This window comes from Lissotriton vulgaris, unplaced genomic scaffold (assembly GCF_964263255.1).
Source record: "Lissotriton vulgaris unplaced genomic scaffold, aLisVul1.2 SCAFFOLD_768, whole genome shotgun sequence".
Classification (NCBI taxonomy): Eukaryota; Metazoa; Chordata; class Amphibia; order Caudata; family Salamandridae; genus Lissotriton; species Lissotriton vulgaris.
In genome coordinates, this window is record NW_028246725.1 from 279,118 (window position 1) to 301,070 (window position 21,953).

The 21,953-nt window shown below is 48.6% G+C and overlaps 1 protein-coding gene across 1 annotated transcript in view; it reads left to right on the top strand.

Annotated features, from left to right (window-relative positions):
- The window catches only part of LOC147665769 (trinucleotide repeat-containing gene 6B protein-like), a gene marked incomplete at its 5' end in the record, with an annotated part of 535,565 nt that overhangs the window by 262,970 nt on the left and 250,642 nt on the right, over positions 1-21,953 (top strand). The window contains one exon of the mRNA XM_086949498.1: positions 2,109-2,255. Coding sequence (XP_086805624.1) covers positions 2,109-2,255 — 147 coding nt within the window. The remainder of the gene's footprint in view (positions 1-2,108; positions 2,256-21,953) is intronic.

Below are 21,953 nucleotides of genomic sequence, written 5' to 3' on the forward strand. Positions count from 1 at the left end.
AACGGACAACATGACAGCCATGTACTACATTAAAAAACAAGGATGCACACATTCTCTGCAACTCTCCCAGCTAGCACAGAACATTTGGAAATGGGCCATTCCACAAAACATAGATCTGCTAGCTAAACACCTTCCAGGGGTTCACAATCAGATTGCAGATCTGTTAAGTCGGCAGACACAACAGATTCACAAATGGGAACTACATCCGCAAGTTCTTTTATCATTCTTTCACAAGTGGGGTCACCCAGACATAGATTTGTTCGCCACACACAAAAACGCAAAATTCCCAACCTTCGCCGCCAGGTTTCCACACCTGCTGTCCAAGGGCAATTCGATATGGGTGAACTGGTCAGGAAGATTTGCCTAAGCTTTCTCGCCACTCCCACTAATGCCACTAGTAGTGCGCAAGCTAAGACAACAGTCTCTCAAAATGATCTTAGTAGCTCCCACATGGGCATCCCAACCGTGGTTCACCATGCTGCTAGAGCGCTCTAGTTTCACACCAAAAAGTGTGTCTGACACCATCCATGCTAACGCAGAACCATGGAGACATTAGACATCCAGATCTAAGTCAACTGAATCTGGCGATCTGGCTCCTGAAGTGTTAGAGTTTGGTTACCTTAACCTGCCACCAGACTGTATGAATATCATTAAAGAAGCCAGAAGACCGACTACTAGAGCTTGTTATGCAGCAAAATGGAAAAGATTTGCCATTTACTGCATCAATAATGAAATTGATCCCCTGGATGCTTCCATCCAGAATATCATATGCTACCTTCTACACTTACAAAGATGTAACCTAGCATACTCATCTATACGGCTGCACCTTGCAGCCATTGCTGCGTACCTACAAAATAGACAACATCTGTCATTATTTAGAGTACCTGCAATTAAAGCATTTATGGAAGGATTAAAAAGAATCATTCCTCCTAGGTTACCACTCTCACCAGTGTGGAACCTAAACACTGTTCTTCCAAGGCTCATGGGACCCCCTTTTGAACCTTTACAAAAATGTGAACTGCAATTCCTCACATGGAAAACAGCTTTCCTTATTGCTATTACCTCTCTTAGGATAGTGAGTGAGATTCAAGCTTTCACTATAGAAGAACCATTTTTACAATTACACCGTAACAAATTGGTCCTAAGAACAAATCCCAAATTCCTTCCTAAAGTCATTACTCCATTTCATCTAAACCAGTCAGTAGAGTTTCCAGTGTTTAAGAGCGCTTCTCTATTACATTGACAGGACTAAATCCTTTCGCAAAGCAAAACAATTGTTTGTAGCTTTCTCGCCACCACATAAAGGCAACCCCATCTCTAAAGCTGGGATTGCAAGGTGGATTGTAAAATGCATACAAACTTGCTATCAAAAAACAAAACGTACATTAACAATTCGTTCTAGAGCGCACTCCACACGCAAACTAGGAGCCTCTATTGCTTTCTTAGGGAACATTCCCCTAGAAGACATCTGCAAGGCAGCAACATGGTCTACAACACATACCTTCACTAAACACTATTGTGTTGATGAGCAAGCTAAGCAGCAAGCTGCAGTAGGTCAAGCTGTCCTCAAAACTCTTTTTCAAACTACTGCAACAGATACAGGTGACCACCGCCAAGGGAGACACTGCTGTATAATCGATGCTCAGTGTGAGATCTGCAGCTCATATGCCTCAAACGGAAAATGCTACTTACCAGTATGCATCTGTTCTTGGCATGAAGAGCTGTAGAGTCTCACACGCCCACTCGCCTCCCCGGGACCTGTATCTGTTCCAGTTCTATCTTACTTGCATATACACGCATGGACATCCTTTTTTCTTTCTACTAACTCCATCATTTCCTATCATGGCGAAAAACAATCTAAGGATGGAGTAGATGCCCATGCGCCCTTTCGTCCAAGGGAGGAGTCACCTATCTCGTGACTACAAAGACTTCTTCCAAGACGACAACAACATGCAATCATCCGAGCCCAACACCAGGTGGCGATGCAATGCTAAGTGTGAGCATCTACAGCTCTACATGCCAAGAACAGATGCATACCGGGAAGTAGCATTTTCTTTTTTCATACAACCCTTCTGAATAATGGTAAGGGTTTTATCTTCCTGCTGCAGAGTTCCAGCCGGGCGTGCCGTGGAAAGGTATCCAAAACATTGACCCGGAGTCTGACCCCTATGTTACCCCGGGCAGCGTGCTGGGGGGCCCTGCCACATCACCCATCATAGATACTGACCACCAGCTTCTGCGTGACAACACCACAGGTATTGACCACAGCTGGCATAAGAAGCATCATTAAACAATCATGTATGTTGCGCTTGGTGTGTAGCTGTATTAAGGACTTCAAAGGTTGTTTTCTTGGGAATGCATATATATCCTTTATATTTGGGGTGGGAGGGAGTCCGTATGTAGTCCATGACCATGGGGCACTCTCATCTCATTCCTGATGTTATTTTTCATTGATCCTGATTGGTAAAAGAGAATTTCTCATTCCTGGCTGTATGCAGTACATGTGTACAGTTTGCTTACCAGTGAGTGTACCATGTCTGCCTCTATTCAGATGGATGATGATGGCTGTTCTTCTGTTGCTCCTAGATGAACTCTGTAGATAACCTCTGAATCTTTGAGTAAACCGTTAATGTAAAGATCATGCATCCTCTCAATCACGTTTCCTAGGTAAAGCAATCTAAAAACAAGATAAAATCACCATTATGGTCACTGGCACCCAAACACTTTGGACACAATTTTCTACCAAGAACTCCTCATAGTGTTGCATGGTACCTATTTGCAGGCACGACTACACTGTGTCAAAACTATGAAGTGCTATATACATGTAATTAACTTGGATTGGGGGAGGGGGTATAGTTTTCTTATGTTTGCAAGTATTTAATTTGCAAACCACAATCTTCCTTAAAGACAAGATTCTTCTCTGGATCCATTCCAATTCTTCCACTAGTTTATTTTAGTTCTCTGCTTCAGTTTGTTGAATGTCTCGAGTCCTCACCCATACATTGGAGTGGGATTGCAGGAAGCTGCATCAGATTATTTTCAAGAACTGCTCTTGGGCTAAGAACCCTGTGAGGAAATGGGGTGTAATAAATGGTGTGGTTGTGCAGCCTCACTGTGAAAATATTTTTTAAAAACCCTCTTTCAACGTGTAGGTATCAACTGTACTGTCCTTCAGTGGTTCACCTCATAACAGAACCAACAATCTCACTCTATTTTGAGGGAAGTGTTCTCGGTCCTACCGCACAGCCTCCTTCCCATTCTTAATGAATCCCTAAGTAAAGGGGAAGTACCAACGGCGTTTAAAAAAGCTGTGTTAGTTCCCCTGCTCAAGAAACCAGGAGCGGACCCCTCTGTCTCTGCCAATTACCGCCCGATCTCGCTTCTTCACTACTTCTCAAAATTTTTGGAGGCCCATGTGGCTAGATGCCTGTCTAAATTCATCGAAAATTCCAACTATCTTGAACCTAACCAAGCCGGCTTTCGCCCTGCCCATTCCACAGAATCGGTAATCCTGGCGGTGATGGATACACTAAGAGCCAACGCTGATATAGGAACTCCACAGGCTCTTGTGTTACTAGATTTGTCGGCCGCGTTCGACACAGTCAACCACAACATCTTAATGCACCGTGTCGAACAAGCGGGGATCCGGGAAACAGCACAGGGGTGGATAAAATCTTTCCTGACGGGTAGAACCCAGGCGGTGTGTCTTGGAAGTTACACTGCCCCTAACGTGACCACCTCATGTGGAGTTCCCAAAGGCTCATCACTATACCCATTATTGTTTAACTTGTACATTCGACCTCTGATTCAATCACTCAAGGCTAGGAATGTAACAGTATTCAATTATGCTGACGATCTTCAGCTGGTCTTTAAGCTAGATCCCCAAAATGCAGCAGCTGAATTTCAAGCTACAATGCTGCACATACAAGGCTGGATGGATCAGAACCAACTGAAAGCTTAATCCCGGGGAAACCGAATTGGTGTTGCCTGGAAAAAGCCTTGCTAGTTGGGGACCCCATTTTTGGCAGGGCGAACTAGGCCCCCCCTCCTGTACCGTCACCCTCGGTGAAGAGTCTTGGAGTGACTATAGACCCCCGATCTCTCTCTTAGGGGCCATGTGGGTACGGTGATTTCCTCCTCTCTGTTTCAACTACGGAAAATAAGGAAGATCGCCTACCTTTTGTCTCATCAAGCCTTGACCCAGGTGGTGATCCCGCTGGTTTTGTCCCGCCTTGATTTTTCTAACTGTATTCTGGCCTCCCCATAAGCCTGGTAAACCGTTTACAGATAATCCAAAATCAGGCGGCGAGATTGATTTACAAGCAGCCGAGATGGCAGTCGGCCAGGATGCTTCTGCGCACCTTACATTGGCTACCTATAGCACAACGCTCGGTGTTCAAGACGGGCTGTATAATCTTTAAGGCCTTACACTGCACTAGCCCTGAATTCCTTAACAGCTTAATCACGAGACACGTCCTCACACGCAACCTTCGTTCCGCCCATCTTCATCTTTTGTCTATTCCAACTATTAAACTAAAACGACTAGGCGGACGCAGGTTTGCTTATTTAGCCCCTAGGCTCTGGAATTCATTTCCACTCTCAGTTAGGAACTGCGACAGTCTCTTAGGATTCAGAAAGACCTTAAAAACCTGGCTTTTTGGACAAACTGATTAAGTCGGATCCTCGCAGCTGCCAGTGTAGGAACAGCGCCAAGAGACCTATGGGGTAAGTGCGCTCAATAAATCTATCTTAACATAACATAACATAACATAACTTAAATAATTATACCTCACCAGCAATATCACAGGGGTGTGGAATTCCTATCGCCCGACGCCCGAGAAATGCTGGTTTCTGTCAAGGGCAAGAAGATTTATTGTGGATTTTGCCCGACCGACAACTAGATATTAACTAACCATAAGAAGGATAAAGCTTTTGCACTCTGGTGTAAACAGACAGTCACAAAAGCATAATGAAATTCAATCAGCATGGGAAAAGTATCAAGAACTGTAATAGACTAGAAGCTCAAGATTCTAGCCTGGTATTTGCCAAGGAAATACTTTAAAACCATTCTGCAGGAAACTGCATTCTTGCTGCAAGGGTGTGTTTAGGGCCAGGCACTGTTTTGCTATTGGCTGCGAGGCGCCACACACTGTTCATGAGGCAATGAAGGAGGGAGAAGACAATGCAGTTTTGTATAATTCATCTTCTGAAGCAGCTGGTTAGAGTTTGGAGGGCTGGGAGGGGTTCTCGCCACACCAAATATCATTGCTCTCAGCTGCAATGTTTATGACAGAGTTTCCTGCCTCGTGGTTCTGATGTCTGTGCCCCTGCCCCGGCTATTAGTTCCCCCAGGGCCTCTGATACCTGCTCTCGTTGGTGTTTTCTTCCACTCGGGCTCCAATATCCGCCCTAGGCCTGATGGAGGTGTTTCTTTCTTTCCCTCCCCATCAGGCTTCCTATGATCATAGCTCGTGTCACATAACGCTCTTGCGCTCATTCTTTCCCCTCAAACACATCCCTCACATATTTGCTCCTGCCAGGCTTCTGGTGTCCAATATTCAGACTAAGGGAAACTGGGAAATATGGAGTGTGTCAGATCGATTTATGTATTTACACTTATGTGCTTAGGGGGCCTAGGTTTGTGTGCAAGGGTATATGGAGAGAGTCACTGCAGCACAGAGTCACTCACAAACCGTCTTTTGAAAGCTATTTATTTTCTGTACAAGTGCCAAAATAACTGAACGCCACTACCTGCACTAAAACAGTCTTAAACCAGCAGGCTATTGGCCGTCAACCAGCTGTCAAGCAGGCCCACATCATTCTCCATTCTTCCCTGAACAGAGCGCGTGTCGAACCTGTCTGTTTTTCCCATGTGTTGATTCCAGAAGGCAAGACCACCTTCCTAATGGCACTTAATGCAACTGCTTGATATCATGCACTGACTAGGCAACAGGATAAACCATTTGGGAAGTTTTTTGCTGCATGGTAGGCCTGCTGAATGATTTTGCTGCAGTGTGCATGTGTGTCTGCAGGTTGTGTGTATTTGTTTACAGGGTTCGCATATCTGTAGTTATGTGCTATCAGCAGATTGTGTAGGGTGGAATTGTGCGCGTTTGGAAGGTGTCTGTGTTTGTCATTGCAATGTTGAGTGCATGTGTGGTACACGTGTCTCTGCATTGGGTTGTGTGTATCAAAGGGGGAAGGTGTGTGCATGTGTGTACCTCAAGGTCTGTCTCTGTGTCGGAGTATGTGTCTGCAGGGACTTTCTCTGCATACTCTGTGTCTGTGCAAGGGAGTTTGTATTTCTTTTCAATAATGTGTGCTCTGTTCCAGGGTGTGTGTTGTAGGAGAGTAGGGTCTGCAATCCTATGATCACCCCAGATTTTTGCTTTTTGCTTCACTTGTTTACGACTTCTCTGGCTGTGGGCCTGCTAATCAGACCCACAGCCTTGCTGTTCTCTCACTAAATCGACACGTGTACCTTAGATGCATTATCCAATTGGTACTGGGCCACCTTATCAGACCCTGTAACTCAGGGCATAGGTGTACCCAGGGCCTACCAGGGGCTGAAGCATGTATTATGCCACCCCTGGCTGGCCATCTAAATCTGACACAACTGGCTGCACGACAGCTGGGGCAAGGTGGTGTAATCACCCTTTGCTTTAGATACAGTATACCTATATCTAACCCTAAAATGGACACACAGATTCCTATCAGTCACTCCTATGGCAGGCCTTGACAATCCTGAAGGCAGAGTGCTTGGAATCGTGTGAGATGGTGCTCTGGCATGAGTTGAGCCCGTTTGCAGCTTGCGGAACCAAGTCCTAATAGCTGTTCCATGATAACGCATACCATATACTCTTAAGTGCATTATAATCCTCGCGGTTAAATGCTATCTTTGGTATCGCTTTATCAAAACATGTCGAGTAAGGTGTCATACGAATTGGAATACTAACCCCTCGCCAATTCTGGCAACGGGGTTAGCATTCCACCCTTCTAGAGGGACACGACATGTATGTAACTGTGAACCCCGGTTAAAGTTAACTCGAGCCTCCGCATCACAAAATGGATGCTGCCACCACAGACACAAGTCTGACCCCATGCAGCTGGGAGTCCTTCCAGTGAGGGGAGCTTGGACAAAGGGTTTCCTGTCAGGGGCGGTGCTAGCACCATCCCAGACAGGGTTTTGTGTATCCTGGGTAGGCAGGGCTTAAGAGGAAGGTGACTGCAAGTGACACCCCGGTGCTCACTATGCATCTGCCGGCTAGAACCAGTTCCAGGGACACACCAGCCCCTGAGCTGGGGAAAGTCCGGCATGGGAGAGGGGTGTAACCACCCCCCTTCCTGGTCCCACCCCTAGGGCAGGACCTAGTCGTGTACCCACCCCTTTCTTTAGGATAAAGGCAGGAGCGGGGACCCTTCCAAATTAGATCATCTTTGAATCAAGAAACTACTTTCTACGAAAGGAACTCTCGACTTCTTCTCAAGATTTCTCCCTTGTGGCTAAGGAGTAGTCACCCTGCACCCTCAGGCACCATCTAAGAACACTGCGGTTTGCTGCACGTCCTTCCTCCGGAATCCGACCGACCAGCACGACGAGACCTGGCTTCCCTGGCACCTCTGACCTCTACCTACCTCTACAGCTAAGCTGAGAACCGTAGGTGCGACGAGACCTTGAGGGACCGGCCATCATCAGAACTGCACGACTTCTATCCAGCACGACCGCCGAGGGATCCTCTGGTGAGTGCTTTGGGGTCCGAGAAGCCCCGACCCTGAGCAGCTCCAGCACCGAAGTCCAGCCCCCCAGCATCCACGAGATCTGCGTGGGGCCCTTCTGCTCTTTGCTGCTCACCACGTTGTCTGGCTACTAGCCCGCTGGCTTGTGGCCTTCCCGACGATCACAGACGACAACAACACTGCTGGTCTGGTTGCTCCAGACTGGCCCTTGCTCCCTTCCAAAAGAGGAGCACCCCGGACCCTCCTGGTCCACTCCAGACGCCATTTTAGGTCCACCGCGTGGGCTTGAATTTGCCAAGACTTGTTGCCCCAATCCTGGGTCCAGCGACGTCGACAGCAGCAACCATCGTGGGACAGCTCGCACCTCCATGCTGGTCGCCGACAACGCCTCCTGGTCCTTGAGACTGCAGAGCCCAGCGTCGCCCACTCACCTGGTCGAGGTGACTCCATCCGGTGCCATCCTGGTGCCCATCTAATCACTGGCTAGTGATTCAGAACTTGGTCCCCTCTGCTTACAGGTGTCTTCCATCTTCGATCCAGGCTTGGATCCACCGAACAATCTTCACTGGTCGCCTGCCAGCAACTTCTTCTTTCAGGCTCCATAGACTGCAACGAGGATTCCCGACGTCTTTTCAGACCTATGCAGCCGCAGCCCCTGGGCTAGGTAACTTCGGCATTTCGGTGCCCCAGCATAGCCTCACTATCCAAGGGTCCAGATCCTTTTTCGTTTTCAGCCTAACTAGTCGGATTCGTCCGATAATCCTTAACTTTGCTTTTACTAGCCTCCAAAGACTTTGTCCCGCATCCCGCGTGAGAGTGCACACTCTGCACCCGAGTCCCCTAGGCCTCCTGCTAGTAATCTGAAGGTTCAGTAGTCAAGTCCTAGCGATTCCAAAGCCTATTAGTTTAGTACTTACCTGCTAGTAATTTCGCATTCCACTTTTGTAGTATATGGTTTTTCGTGCCCCTCGGGCATTGGTGTAAATTGTGCAACTTAAAGTATTTTCGTAAGAGTTTTGTTGTGTGCTCCTGTCCTCATAAAGAGTACAGGGCTGTTGTGATCTAAATAAATACACTGTTTATTTTCATAACACTTGTGTGGTGTCCTTTCACTTGGTGTTCAAGGGGTATATGTGATGGTATAACAGCTGGCTTAACACGCCCGCTAGAGTCTAGCCTAAAGACTGCTCTTGTCCATGCTACTAGGATAGCTGGTCTATCGGTTGACTTGCAACCAATCATCAATAAGGGTTGTTTGGACTGATACATAGTGATCACTAGAATAGTGAGCACTGCATATCAGGCCAACTTCTCACATGTGTATCAGTGCCAGTCTGTGTGGGTGTCACTCCCAGAGTGTGCCTGTCTCTGCCAGGGAATCTGTGTCTGTAGTTGGGTACTGTGTCTTAAGTGGTGTGTCTCTCAAGAAGTGTGCATCTGCCGTGTCATGTGTGCAGGATTTCATGTGTGTCTGCAGTATTTCATGTGTGTCTCCACTAATTTGTATGTCTCCGACAGGCTCGTGCATCTGTGCATTGGCAGTGTGTGTTTAGTGGACTTGTGTGTTTGAGCAGTGGGTTTGTGTGTGCAGTCCGAGAGATACTGAGTCACAGTGCTACTACTGGGTTAAGGCAGGACCACAAATGGCCTTTGACTTTATTGCAGACGTTACTTTCCAATGTTCCTTAGGGGTGGTGAATAAAATTCACCCATAATCAAGCTGTTCACATTTTGGCCTGACATATTACTCTGAAGCAAACTGGCTTCAATCTACCCAAATATTTTGCTTTGAGAAAAGGGGAGAATCTCATGAATTGGAAATAATTTGCTTCAAAATCATATTGCAGAGTCGATCATAGTTTTAAAAAAAGCATTAAGTGCTGTGAGCTATCTTCAGGCTCTTCAATCACTGACCAACCGAGACAACACAATTTAACGTTAAATTCCAAAATTGTTATTTTTCTTTTTTTTTGCTTTGACTTGTCCTCACCTACATCATTTATTTCTCTCCATTTGTTATACTAATTCAAACCGTTACTGAAAAATCCTAAATTAATATAATTTATTAGCTACTCCGTAAGTGAGCTCCCTCAGTTGTATTAGTGACTACGAGAGGGTTTATTTTTTCCCTTATAGAATCTCCCAAGTGCTTTTCTCACAGCTGCGAGTGTTGGCATAGCCATCATTCAGAGCACCTTCTACTAGCGATGGGGAAAAAAATGTTTCATCTCCGGGAGAGTGAATTCACCTATGTAGTCCAGATGTGAAAGGGCTTCAACTTTGCCCATGAGCTCCTCTGTTGTGAGTGAGCTTTTTGCAGCTCCCCTTACAGTATAGAGTGAATGAGAGGTTATTAATCCTCCCCTATTAGTCCTCTTTTCTCTAGGTGGCTTTAAAGGAGAACCTTCCATTTCTCTTAAAGTGATCCCAGCATAATGGAGGCATGTGAGGGAAATTTTCCAGTCCCTCTGCAGTGAACTCCCCTATATGCTAAGAATGGCTGAGGGAGATAATCGTATGATTACTGGTTCCGCCTCCTCATCTTTCTCATGCGGTTTCAAAGGACCACATTTAGTCAAAGTAATTACGCAGGTTACTTTCTGTATCAACCTGTCCTTATTGTGAAATCACTGATGACACTTTAGTGATGAGAGATGGACAGTTGCTTTGTATCTTGGGTTCTCTTCCAGGGGATCCTCATCAATAGTCATAAGCATTAGAATATTCCCGCCCATGCGCGGGACATATATATATATATATATATATATATATCACAAACACCCTCCTTCAAAGAAAGAGCAGAGACCACGTTTGGGGAACAAACAGGAACACACCTTTAATTCCATTCTGCAGGCGAATGCATTTCGGCCTTCACGGCCTTCGTCAGCGCTGTAGGAAGGTACATCCTGACTATGGTTGCCCCCAACTTTTTGCCCTGTGTTTTAGCTGGTTTTGGACATAGTCGACCTGGGATCCTGCCAATCAGGACCCCAGGCCTACTGCTCTCTCTTTAAAATGGATTCCATGTACCCTAGGTGCATTTACCAATTGGTACTGGGCCACCTTATCAGACCCTGTAACTCAGGGCATAGGTGTACCCAGGGCTGCCAGGGGCTGCAGCATGTATTATGCCACCCCTGGCTGGCCTCTTAAATTTGACACAACTGGCTGCATGACAGCTGGGGCAAAGTCGTGTAATCACCCTTTGCTGTAGGTGTAGTATACCTATACCTAACCCTAAAATGGACACACAGATTCCTATCAGTCACTCCTATGGCAGGCCTTGACAATCCTGAAGGCAGAGTGCTTGGAATCGTGTGAGATGGTGCTCTGGAATGAGCTGAGCCTGTCTGCAGCTTGCGGAACCAAGTCCTAATAGCTGTTCAATGATATCGCATACCATATACTCTTAAGTGCATTATAATCCTCGCGGATAAATGCTAACTTTGGTATTGCTTTATCAAAACATGTCGAGTAAGGTGTCATACGAATTGGAATACTAACCCCTCGCCAATTCTGGCGACGGGGTTAGCATTCCACCCTTCTAGAGGGACACGACATGTATGTAACTGTGAACCCCGGTTAAAGTTAACTGAAGCCTCAGCTCCACAAAATGGATGCTGCCACCACAGACACGAGTCTGACCCCCTGCAGCTGGGAGTCCTTCCAGCGAGGGGAGCCTGGACAAAGGGTTTCCTGTCAGGGGCGGTGCTAGCACCGTCCCAGACATGGTTTTGTGTATCCTGGGTAGGCAGGGCTTTACAGGAAGGTGACTGCTGAGTGGCACCCCGGTGCTCACTACGCATAGGCCGGTCTGAACCAGTTCCAGGGGCACACCAGCCCCTGGCCTGGGGAAGTCCGGCATGGCAGAGGGGTGTAACCACCCCCCTCCTAGTCCCACCCATAGGCAGGACCTAGTCACCAGGTCAGCCCCCTTTTTTAGTATAAAGAAGGGAGCGGGCCCCCTGTTCAAATCAGATCATCTTTGGAATCAAGACACGACTTTCTGCGAAAGGACTTCAAGATTTCCTTCTTCAAGATTCTCCCTTGTGGCTAAGGAGTAGTCACCCTGCATCCGCAGGCACCATCCTAAAGAACACTGCGGTCTGCTGCAAGTCCTTCATCACGAATCCGACGACCCGGCTTGACGAGACCCGGCTTCCCTGGCACCTCTGACCTCTACTCACCTCTACAGCCAAGCTGAGAACCGTGAGTGCGACGAGACCTCGAGGGACCGACGATCGCCAAGACTGCACGACATCTTTACTGCAAGCCCACCGTGTCCTCCACGGGTGAGTGCTTTGGGGTCCGAGAAGCCCCGACCCTGCGCAGCTCCAGCACCCAAGATCAGCCTCCCTGCATCTCCACGATCGGCGTGGGGCCCTTCTGCTGTTTGCTGTGCACCGCGTTGTTTGGCTACTAGCCGGCTGGCTTGTGGCCTTCTGAACGACGCCCGACGACATCACTGCTGCTGGTCTGGTTGCTCCAGACTGGCCCTTGCTTCCTTCTTGAAGAGAGGCACCCCGGACCCTCCTGGTCCACTCCAGACGCCATTTTGAGTCCACCGCGTGGGCTTGAATTTGCCAAGGCTTTGTTGCCCAATCCTGGGTCCAGCGACGCCGACAGCTTCTATCTTCGTGGGACAGCTCGATCCTCCTTCCTGGTCGCCGACAACGCCTCCTGGTCCGTGAGATCTCCGAGCCCAGCGTCACCCACACGCCTTGTCGAGGTGGCTACCATCCGGTGCCCTCCTGGTGCCCACTGACTACTGGCTAGTAGTCTCGAACTTGGTCCCCTCTGCTTTCAGGTGTCATCTTCCATCGATCCAGGCTTGGATCCACCGAACTTTCTTCACTGGTCGCCTGCCAGCAACTTCTTTCTTCCAGGCTCCTGGTCCGTCAACGAGGATTCCCGACGTCTTTTGAGTCCTATGCAGCTGCAGCCCCTGGGCTAGGTAACTTCGGCATTTCGGTGCCCCAGCATAGCCTCACTATCCAAGGGTCAGAATCTACTTTCGTTTTCTCCTTACCAGGTCGGGTTCGCCCGAGAACACTAACTTTGCAATTTCTAGCTACCATAGACTTTGTCCCGCATCTCGCGTGAGAGTGCACACACTGCACCCGAGTCCCCTGGGTCTCCTAGAAGTAATCTAACGACTCTATAGTCAAGTCCTAACGATTCCAAAGCCTATTAGTACTGTACTTACCTGCTAGTAATTTCGCATTCCACTTTTCAAGTATATGGTTTTCCGTGCCCCTCGGGCATTTGTATATACTGTGCTAACTTAAGTATTTTTGTAAGAGTTTTGGTTTGTGCTTAGTACCCTGTCCTCATAAAGAGTACAGGGCTGTTGTGATCTTTAATAAATAACTGTTTATTTTCATAACACTTGTGTGGTGTCCTTTCACTTGGTGTTCAAGGGGTATATGTGGTATAACAGCTGGCTTAACACGCCCTCTCGAGTCTTTAGCCTTAGACTGCTCGTATCCACGCTACTAGGATAGCTGGTCTATAAGGTTGACTTACAACCAATCATCAATAAGGGTTGCTGGACTGATACATAGTGTTCACTAGAATAGTGAGCACTGCATATCAGGCCACCTTCTCACAAGCGCCAAGTGGTAAACAGGTGGCAATAACAGCAGCCACTATATATGTGTCCCGCCCCTTGCCGAGGAAGCAAGGTTTACCTCCTTCTTAAAGTCACAGCCCACAAATAGTAGCTCACGCGTTAATCGTTAACTACCAGTCCCAGAAAGCATGTAGTTAGCAGGACAGTGGTGCCGGAACGGACAGTGCCAGATGATGTTGGAGGCTTGGGCAGGGCACTGCGTGGTGTGTAGATAGCCAGCTCTCTGTAGTGCAGCAAGAACCTGGGCGCCCTCCTGTGTCCCCGCACCAACCACCAGGTCCGGAAATCGATTTCAGCGGGGGCTGAACGGCAGTCCAATTCAGCCCAGTGAGAAGTCACTGACCCCTTCACCGCTCCATCTTCGTCCGGGCCCGGTGTCGGCCTGAGTAATCCAATCCCTTGGAAAGCAAAAGGTAGCCGAAGCAATTTGCCAGCAAGACTCAGGCCAATTTGTAGTACGTGGGTCTCTGAGACGCGCCGCTGGCATGCGCGTATAAATGTCACAAACACCCTCCTTCAAAGAAAGAGCAGGGACCACGTTGGGGGAACAAACAGGAACACACCTTTAATTCCATTCTGCAGGCGAATGCATTTCGGCCTTCACGGCCTTCGTCAGCGCCAAGTGGTAAACAGGTGGCAATAACAGCAGCCACTATATATGTGTCCCGCCCCTTGCCGAGGAAGAAAGGTTTACCTCCTTCTTAAAGTCACAGCCCACAAACAGTAGCTCACGCGTTAATCGTGAACTACCAGTCCCAGAAAGCATGTAGTTAGCAGGACAGTGGTGCCGGAGCGGACAGTGCCAGATGATGTTGGAGGCTTGGGCAGGGCACTGCGTGGTGTGTAGATAGCCAGCGCTCTGTAGTGCATTTCGGCCTTCACGGCCTTCGTCAGCGCCAAGTGGTAAACAGGTGGCAATATATATATATATATATATATATATATATATATATATGCGCAATTGAAGCCAAATAAACAGTAGAGCTGAATTATGCTGTAAAGAATTTCCACCATACATACACATCTGCATTAGAAACATGAGAAACAACACCAAAGATTGTTTAGAAACTGTTTTAATGCTTAGAAAGCAATAGAGATTCTTATAAATCACTGAAAGCATAGAAAGCTCCCAGGCTGCATTGCAAACACACAGTCTAAAAAGACTGAAAAGCTAACCTGTAGCTGCATGCAACAAAAAACTGACACCGTGCCTTTAAGGCACTCATGACCCCCAGCTTCCCCTCATGCCTCAGGGGTGACAGGTCAGTTGTTCTTTCTGGCTCCTTCAGGAAGGACCCTGGTAACACAGCTCCACTCATTTCTGGCTTTTCTGACAGAAATTTGCTTCAATTTTCTAACTTTTGGACTTACTTTGACTTTTAACACCTTGTCAAATAAGGTTTCTGTATTTTTAGACAGTTTTTGTGTTGTCATTTTATTTTAAAATGCCTTCTCTTTTTGACAACTGTCCTTGTGGCAACAAGAAGGCAAAATCCGACAGTCATGATGTCTGTATACTTTGCTTACCTGATCATCATGATCCTAAGGACTGTCCTCACTGCGAACGCCTGTCTGAGAGAACTCTCAAGGACAGAGAAAGAAACCGCATTTATGGACTGGCTCAAAGGTCCACCAGAGGAAGATCTCCAGTGAAGAAGGGCAGCAAGAGGGCCAGAAGTCCTTCTAAAGGCAAGTCTTCACATACTTCAACGTCGGGCTCGGCGCTGGAGAAACATCTACCGGTGAGTTTTCCAGCTGAAAAACGACCATCCGCGGCGGGCTCGCCGTCGAAAAGAAGATCAGGTTTCGTCACCAACGTCGAGAATGCCCGCTCCGTCGGCTAAATCTCCTCCGCCTTCGTCAACCAGGCGACGATCGGCGTCGAGGGAGGTCACGCCTCCGCCGTCAACAGGGCGGCGACCGGCGTCGAGGCCAGTGACTCCTCCGCCGTCGTCAACCGGGCGACGATCGGCGTCGAGGACCAAGACCCCTCTGCCGTCGTCAACCAGGCGATGTTCGGCGTCTAGGACAAGGATCCCTCCGTCATCGTCATCTCGACGTCGTTCGGAGTCGAGGACCAGGACCCCTCCGCCATCGTCAACTCGGCGACGATCGGCGTCGAGGACCAAGACCCCTCTGCCGTCAACCCGGCGGCGATCAGCGTTGGGGCGGCACACCGCCGTCGCCATCTCGACGACGATCGGTGTCGAAAAGTGTGACTCCCCCGCCAACAAGGCGACGTCTGGCGTCGAGGACCAAGACCCCTCCGCCGTCGACAACCAGGCGTCGATCGGCGTCGAGGAGGCGATCTCCGTCGATGTCTTGTCGAGGACGTCCAGGGTTCCTCCGCCATCGACGCATAAACACTCGACGTCGAGGGAGAAAGCTCCGTCGTCGGCAAGTCATCGCCGTTCGACGTCGAGAGACCATCGTCCTTCGCATCACTCATAGTCGAGACATCCGACGTTGGAAGTGATGGCTCCGTCGACGCCCCGGAGGCGGTCGGCGTCGAGGGGAAGAGTTCCATCGTCGATGCATGGCGATTCGACGATGAGGCGTCAATCTTCATCGTCAAGAGCTGGATCGATGTCAAGACACTCTGCGATTCTGGTTACGGAATCAGCTTTGCGTCAGTCATCTTCCCATTCTTCTGGTTCCTCCAGATCTTCTGCAAACACCAGAAGTCCTGTCCGGAAATCTCCTCCACGTCGGTCAGAGGTTTCTGCTCCTGGGGTGAGGCTGTCCCCTAGATGGAATGCGCCACTGCAAACTTGGAAGGACTCTGGGGCTACGGAACGCCTTTGGCAGTACGTCAGCCCGGTACATAGATCTCCGCTGCAAAGGCTGGTCGCTGAAGTAGACGGAGTCAGTCTTCCCAGACAACAGGTAGCACGTTCACCTGAAAGGAGGCTTGATATATCTTGTTCTCCAAGAAGGGAGAAACGTCCAAGAAGATCTCGTTCTCCAAGAAGAGAGGAACGTCCAAGAAGGTCTCGTTCTCCAAGGAGAGAGGAACGTCCCAGAAGGTCTCGTTCTCCAAGAAGGGAAGAGCGCTCCAGAAGATCGGGCGAGAGGCGAAACAGTTCCCATCGCAGGAGTAGAAGATCTCCTTCCACCTCTTCTACTTTCTCTACCCAATCTTCCAATAGGGATTACTCCCCTACTCTCACAGACAGCCCAATCTCCAGAGTCTCTCCAGTGGACGACATAAATACCTATCTGGATGTCCTGCAGAAAGGGGCTAAGAAATTAAATATTGAGATTGCTGTCCCACAAGTGACTACCACAGTAATTTTTGAGGCATTGCACCAAAAATCTTCTTCCCCGTCTGTTACTTCCTTTAGTCCCAGGAATCATGGAACCAGTCAAGAACATTTTCCTCGCCCCTGCAACCATCAGAGCAGTGCCGGCTCGTATACAAAAGAAATACAAGCCTGCTGATTCAGACCCAGTCTTTGTCAAATCTGATCCACCGGCAGATTCAGTGATTGTGGCAGCGGCTCGAAAAGACCCATGCAGTCGCTCCTTCTTTTTCTTCTGTCCCACCAGATAAGGACAGTAAGACCCAGGACTCATGGGGTCGCAAAGTCTGTAATGCTGCCGCTTCTGCCCTGAAGGTATCCAGTGCGTCCGCGCTGCTGGGAAGGTATGACAGAGCCTTATGGGACTCGATGGAGCGCTTCAAAGCCAAGCTCCCGAAGGAAGATCAAAAGGACTTTGAAGAAACACTAACAGAGGGCAGTCTGGTGGCAAACCAAATGATAAGCACCGCAGCGGAAGGTGCAGTTTTGGCGGTGCACTCTTATTCACATGGAGTATGCGCCAGAAGGTCTTCTTTGTTGCGCTTAACAGGCCTTAAACCGGATGCTCAACAACGCATCTTGAATCTTCCTTTCTCTGGGTCCTCTGTCTTCGGGGAACACGCAGATGAAGACATGACCCGGATGAAGACCGAATTGGACACAGTAAAAGCGGTCGGTTTGGAGAAGAAGAAAGAATTCAAACGACGCTTCAAATCTAACAAGGGCAGAGGGGCTCAACAGAGGGTTCAAACCCCTCAGTGGTCCCACAACAAAAATCGGGGAAAAACCCAATTTCGAGGAGGCAAGTCCCAACAGGGGTAGAGGAGGTCATCAGCAGTCCTCTTCCACAACAAGAGGAGGGAAAGCTTGAGAAGTGGCTTCCTCTGGTGCCGTTACCCACTCCAGTGGGAGGAAGTGCTTCGCAACATCTGGCAGAGTGGGTCAGCATCACAAAAGATCGTTGGGTGCTGAATATACTGCGCAATGGATATGCACTACGTTTCCGTGCGATCCAAAGTCCATACCTCCAAAAAAAGTCTCACTCTTACCAACTAAACCTTCTCTGGAGAGAGGTCAAGACTCTTCTTCAAAAAAGAGCCATCGAAGAGGTGCCTCCCTCTCAAAGGGGAAAAGGAGTCTACTCCAGATACTTTCTTGTCCCCAAAAAAGACAAGGAGGACAAGTTCAGACCCATCTTGGACCTTCACCTTCTAAACAAGGTGGTGGTCAAAGAAAAGTTCTGCATGTTGGCTCTTCACCAAATATGTCCACATCTTCAAGTCGGGGATTGGATGTGCTCGGTGGATTTGCAAGATGCGTATTTTCATATTCCAATCGCCCTCCGCCATCGGAAGTATTTGAGATTTGTGGTAGGAAGCAAGCACTACCAGTACAAAGTGCTGCCCTTCGGGCTCAAGTCGGCACCACGAGTCTTCACCAAATGCATGGCAGTAGTTGCGGCTTATCTATACAAGAAGGGGCTCTTCGTCTATCCATACCTGGACGACTGGCTCTTAAAAGGCCCATTCCCCCAACAGGTACTCAGCGACTTTCAACTGTGCCTACAACAGTTAAACAAGCTAGGCCTCCATGTGAACATGGAGAAGTCTGTCCAACAACCAACCCAGAACATACACTACCTAGGCGCAGTTTTGCACACAAGTTTTGGAAAAGCGTTTCCTTCGGAGGAGAGACTATCATCTATGAAACAGAAGTGCAAGACTCTCCTCCAGTCTCGAAATCCAACAGTCAGACAAGTAGCCTCCCTGCTGGGCTCCATGGCGTCCTGCATTTTTCTGATACCAAACGCCAGGCTGAGAATGTGACCTCTGCAGCAGGCTCTAGAGGACCAATGGGACCAAGCGACAGGGAATTGGGAGGATCAAATCAGTCTGACCCAGGCAGCGAGGACTTCCATCCTGTGGTGGACTCGCCCGCAGAATGTGTTGCTGGGAGTACAGTTTCACCAACCTCTTCCAACACTGTCCGTGGTCACGGACGCTTCTCTAGAGGGCTGGGGGAACACATGGGGAGCCTTCAAATTCAAGGTCGGTGGTCATCTCAGCACCAAACCTACCACATCAACATGCTGGATCTTCGAGCAGTTCATCTGGCACTCAAGGCTTTTCTTCCAGCTATAAACACCGACTCAGTCCTAGTTCAGACAGACAATACCACCACCATGTTCTATCTGAACAAACAAGGAGGCACGCGATCTCGCCCTCTCTCCCTGGAGGCTCAGACGATCTGGCACTGGCTTCTAGCTCGGGGCCTATCAGTAGTGGCAGTGCACCTTCCAGGCGAATTAAACACCAAGGCAGACGCGCTCAGCGGGCACTTCGAAGATCAGCCAGACTGGGTGCTAAACAACGAAGTGGTAGAAGAGCTTTTTCGTTGTTGGGGTCGTCCAACCATAGACTTGTTTGCAGACGAAAATGCAAAATGCCACGCCTTCGCGTCCAGATTCCACCGGCCAGGGACGCAGGGGAATGCTCTCCTGATGGATTGGTCAGGAACATTTGCTTACGCATTTCCTCCCCTGGCTCTGATTCCGAAGGTGGTGTCCAAGCTCCTCAGGTCGGACATGGAGATGATCTTGATAGCTCCGGATTGGCCACGGCAGTGGTGGTACCCGGACCGTCTGCATCTGTCTGTGTGTCCACACAGGCGGCTTCCTTGCAGGGCGGACCTGTTGAGCAAGATAACCGGGAGGATACTGCATCCCAACCTCCCATCGCTAAACCTGACAGCATGGCTCCTGAGGTCCTGCAATATGGGAATCTGAACCTGCCTCCCGAATGCATGCACATTTTAAAAGAGGCTAAGAGACCTTTCACGAGAGCGTCGTATGCGTTCAAGTGGAAAAGGTTTTACATATGGTGTAGGGATCGTCACCTAGATCCTATTAAAGGGCAGGAGGAAGTAATCCTTCCATACCTCCTTTCCTTGGCAACTTCTGGGTTGAAATATGCTTCCATTAGAGTGCATCTGTCAGCCATAGTAGCCTACAGGAAATCGCCTAACCATATTTCTTTTTTTCAGGTTCCGGTGGTCACGGACTTCCTTCAGGGGTTGAAAAAAGTCTATCCCCCTGTGCGAAATCCTTCTCCTCCTTGGGAATTGAACCTGGTTCTATCCCGGTTGATGTTACCTCCTTTCGAACGCATCCACAAGGCCTCTTTGCAACATCTCTCTTGGAAAGCAGCCTTTTTAGTGGCGATTACGTCAGCGTGCAGAGTAAGTGAGATACAAGCGCTCTGTACAAAGGAACCCTACACTGTTTTCCACCACAACAGAGTAGTCCTGAGAGCTCATCCATCCTTCTTGCCTAAGGTGGTTTCTGATTTTCATATAAATCAGTCCATTTCCCTCCCTTTGTTTTTTCCAAATCCTACGACCCCAGCCGAGCGGTCACTGCACTCCTTGGATCTTAAGAGAGTGCTCAAGTTCTATTTGGAAAAGACCAAGGGTATCAGGAACACGGATCAGCTGTTTTTGAACTACGGTTCAATGAGAACAGGCTTTCCAGCGGCCAAGAGATCCATCTCCAGATGGATTGTCTCCTGCATTAAATTGGGCTATCAGCTTGCAGGCAAGTCTTTATTGGTGTCACCTAAAGCGCATTCTACTAGAGGGAAAGCAGCCACAGTAGCTTTCTTACATGACATTCCTGTGTCAGAAATGCAGGGCAGCAACCTGGAAATCAGTTCATACCTTTAAGAGCCATTACTGTCTAGAATCTGATTCCAGGGCCGATACTCAAGTAGGGCAAGCCTCCTTGAGGAATCTGTTTGGGTAGCCCATGGCCTGCTAAGGCTTGTTGATGAGATTACTATCTTGTTATTCCATTGCCCGCAGGGATATGGTGAGGCTCGCTATTCTATTCTAATGCTTATGACTATTGATGAGGATCCCCTGGACGAGAAGGATTAGTTACTTGCCTGTAATCCTAGTTCTCTTCCAGGGGTATCCTCATTAAAGTCATAAGCAACCCTCCTGCCTCCCTGGGCAAAGGACATTCGTTATTGAGGAGATATTGTTAACCTTTTTGTTATCCAGTATTATGGGTATCTTTCATAGATTCACATGCCTGAATCATTCATCATTCCCCGTCGTCGGGGTGGGAGTCCCCGGTATATAAAATAGTAATGCCCTAAAGATAGATAGATATATATATATATATATATATATATCTATCTATCTCCAAATCAGTAAGCTGCCCGCTAAGGAAAGGCCCACAACAGGTAAATCTGCTTGAAATTCTTTATTGGAGGTTGCCGTGTGCGAGTAATGACAAACTGCTTGCCGATATTCTTTCCAAGTCCGACGCGTTTCATGCTTCTCTGCATTTCATCAGGGACTGAGGATTCTGACTCTGCGTGATAGCGCTGCATTAATTACTTATAGTTCGAGTCCCGCCTCAATGGGCGTGGCCGACAGGCATCTTGGTACTTGTAGTCAAATTGTTTCCCTAGTGGGTTGAGTGCTATCCGCAGTTTTCAAAGTATTACATTTTCACCACAGTGGGCTGCCGCATGAATTCACCACCACGCACCGGCACCCTTGTTCCTCCAACATCGCACCTGCTCCTAATGCAATCTCGCCGTTCTTGCTTGACTGCTGGACTGTCTTGAAACAGCGGGGCCGTTCCGCGACCCAGGCATGGCCGCAAATATCCGAATCAGTAAGCTGCCCGCTAAGGAAAGGCCCACAACAGGTAAATCTGCTTGAAATTCTTTATTGGGGGTTGCCGTGTGCGAGTAATGACAAACTGCTTGCCGATGTTCTTTCCAAATCCGACGCGTTTCCTGCTTCTCTGCATTTCATCAGGGACTGAGGATTCTGACTCTGCGTGATAGCGCTGCATTAATTACTTATAGTTCGAGTCCCGCCTCAATGGACCTTGTGAAAGGCATATGTGGATCACAGATCCTTACAAATCTGATCGTGGTGCCTGGGAGAGCACTATGACTCTGAGTCATGTGGTTCCTGTTAGCGTCTTTGTCCGAAGGCGTTTAGAGAGCATCAAATTAAACTACTGGAGTCACAACTATCTGATGCACTGCGTCATCAGTCCTAGTCAAAATCTGGAGACCGGCCGAGGAACCGTTCCAATGAGGGGCAGTCTTCGTCGAGAGAGGCTCCGAAGCGCAAATGATCAAAACGTTTTATTTCTGACACTGCCTCCCAACCTTCGGTTGCAGAGCATGCTCAGGAGTCCATCCCGCACCTCCCTAAATATCCTGGAGCCGGGGAGACTCTAGCTGAAATGTAGAAATATT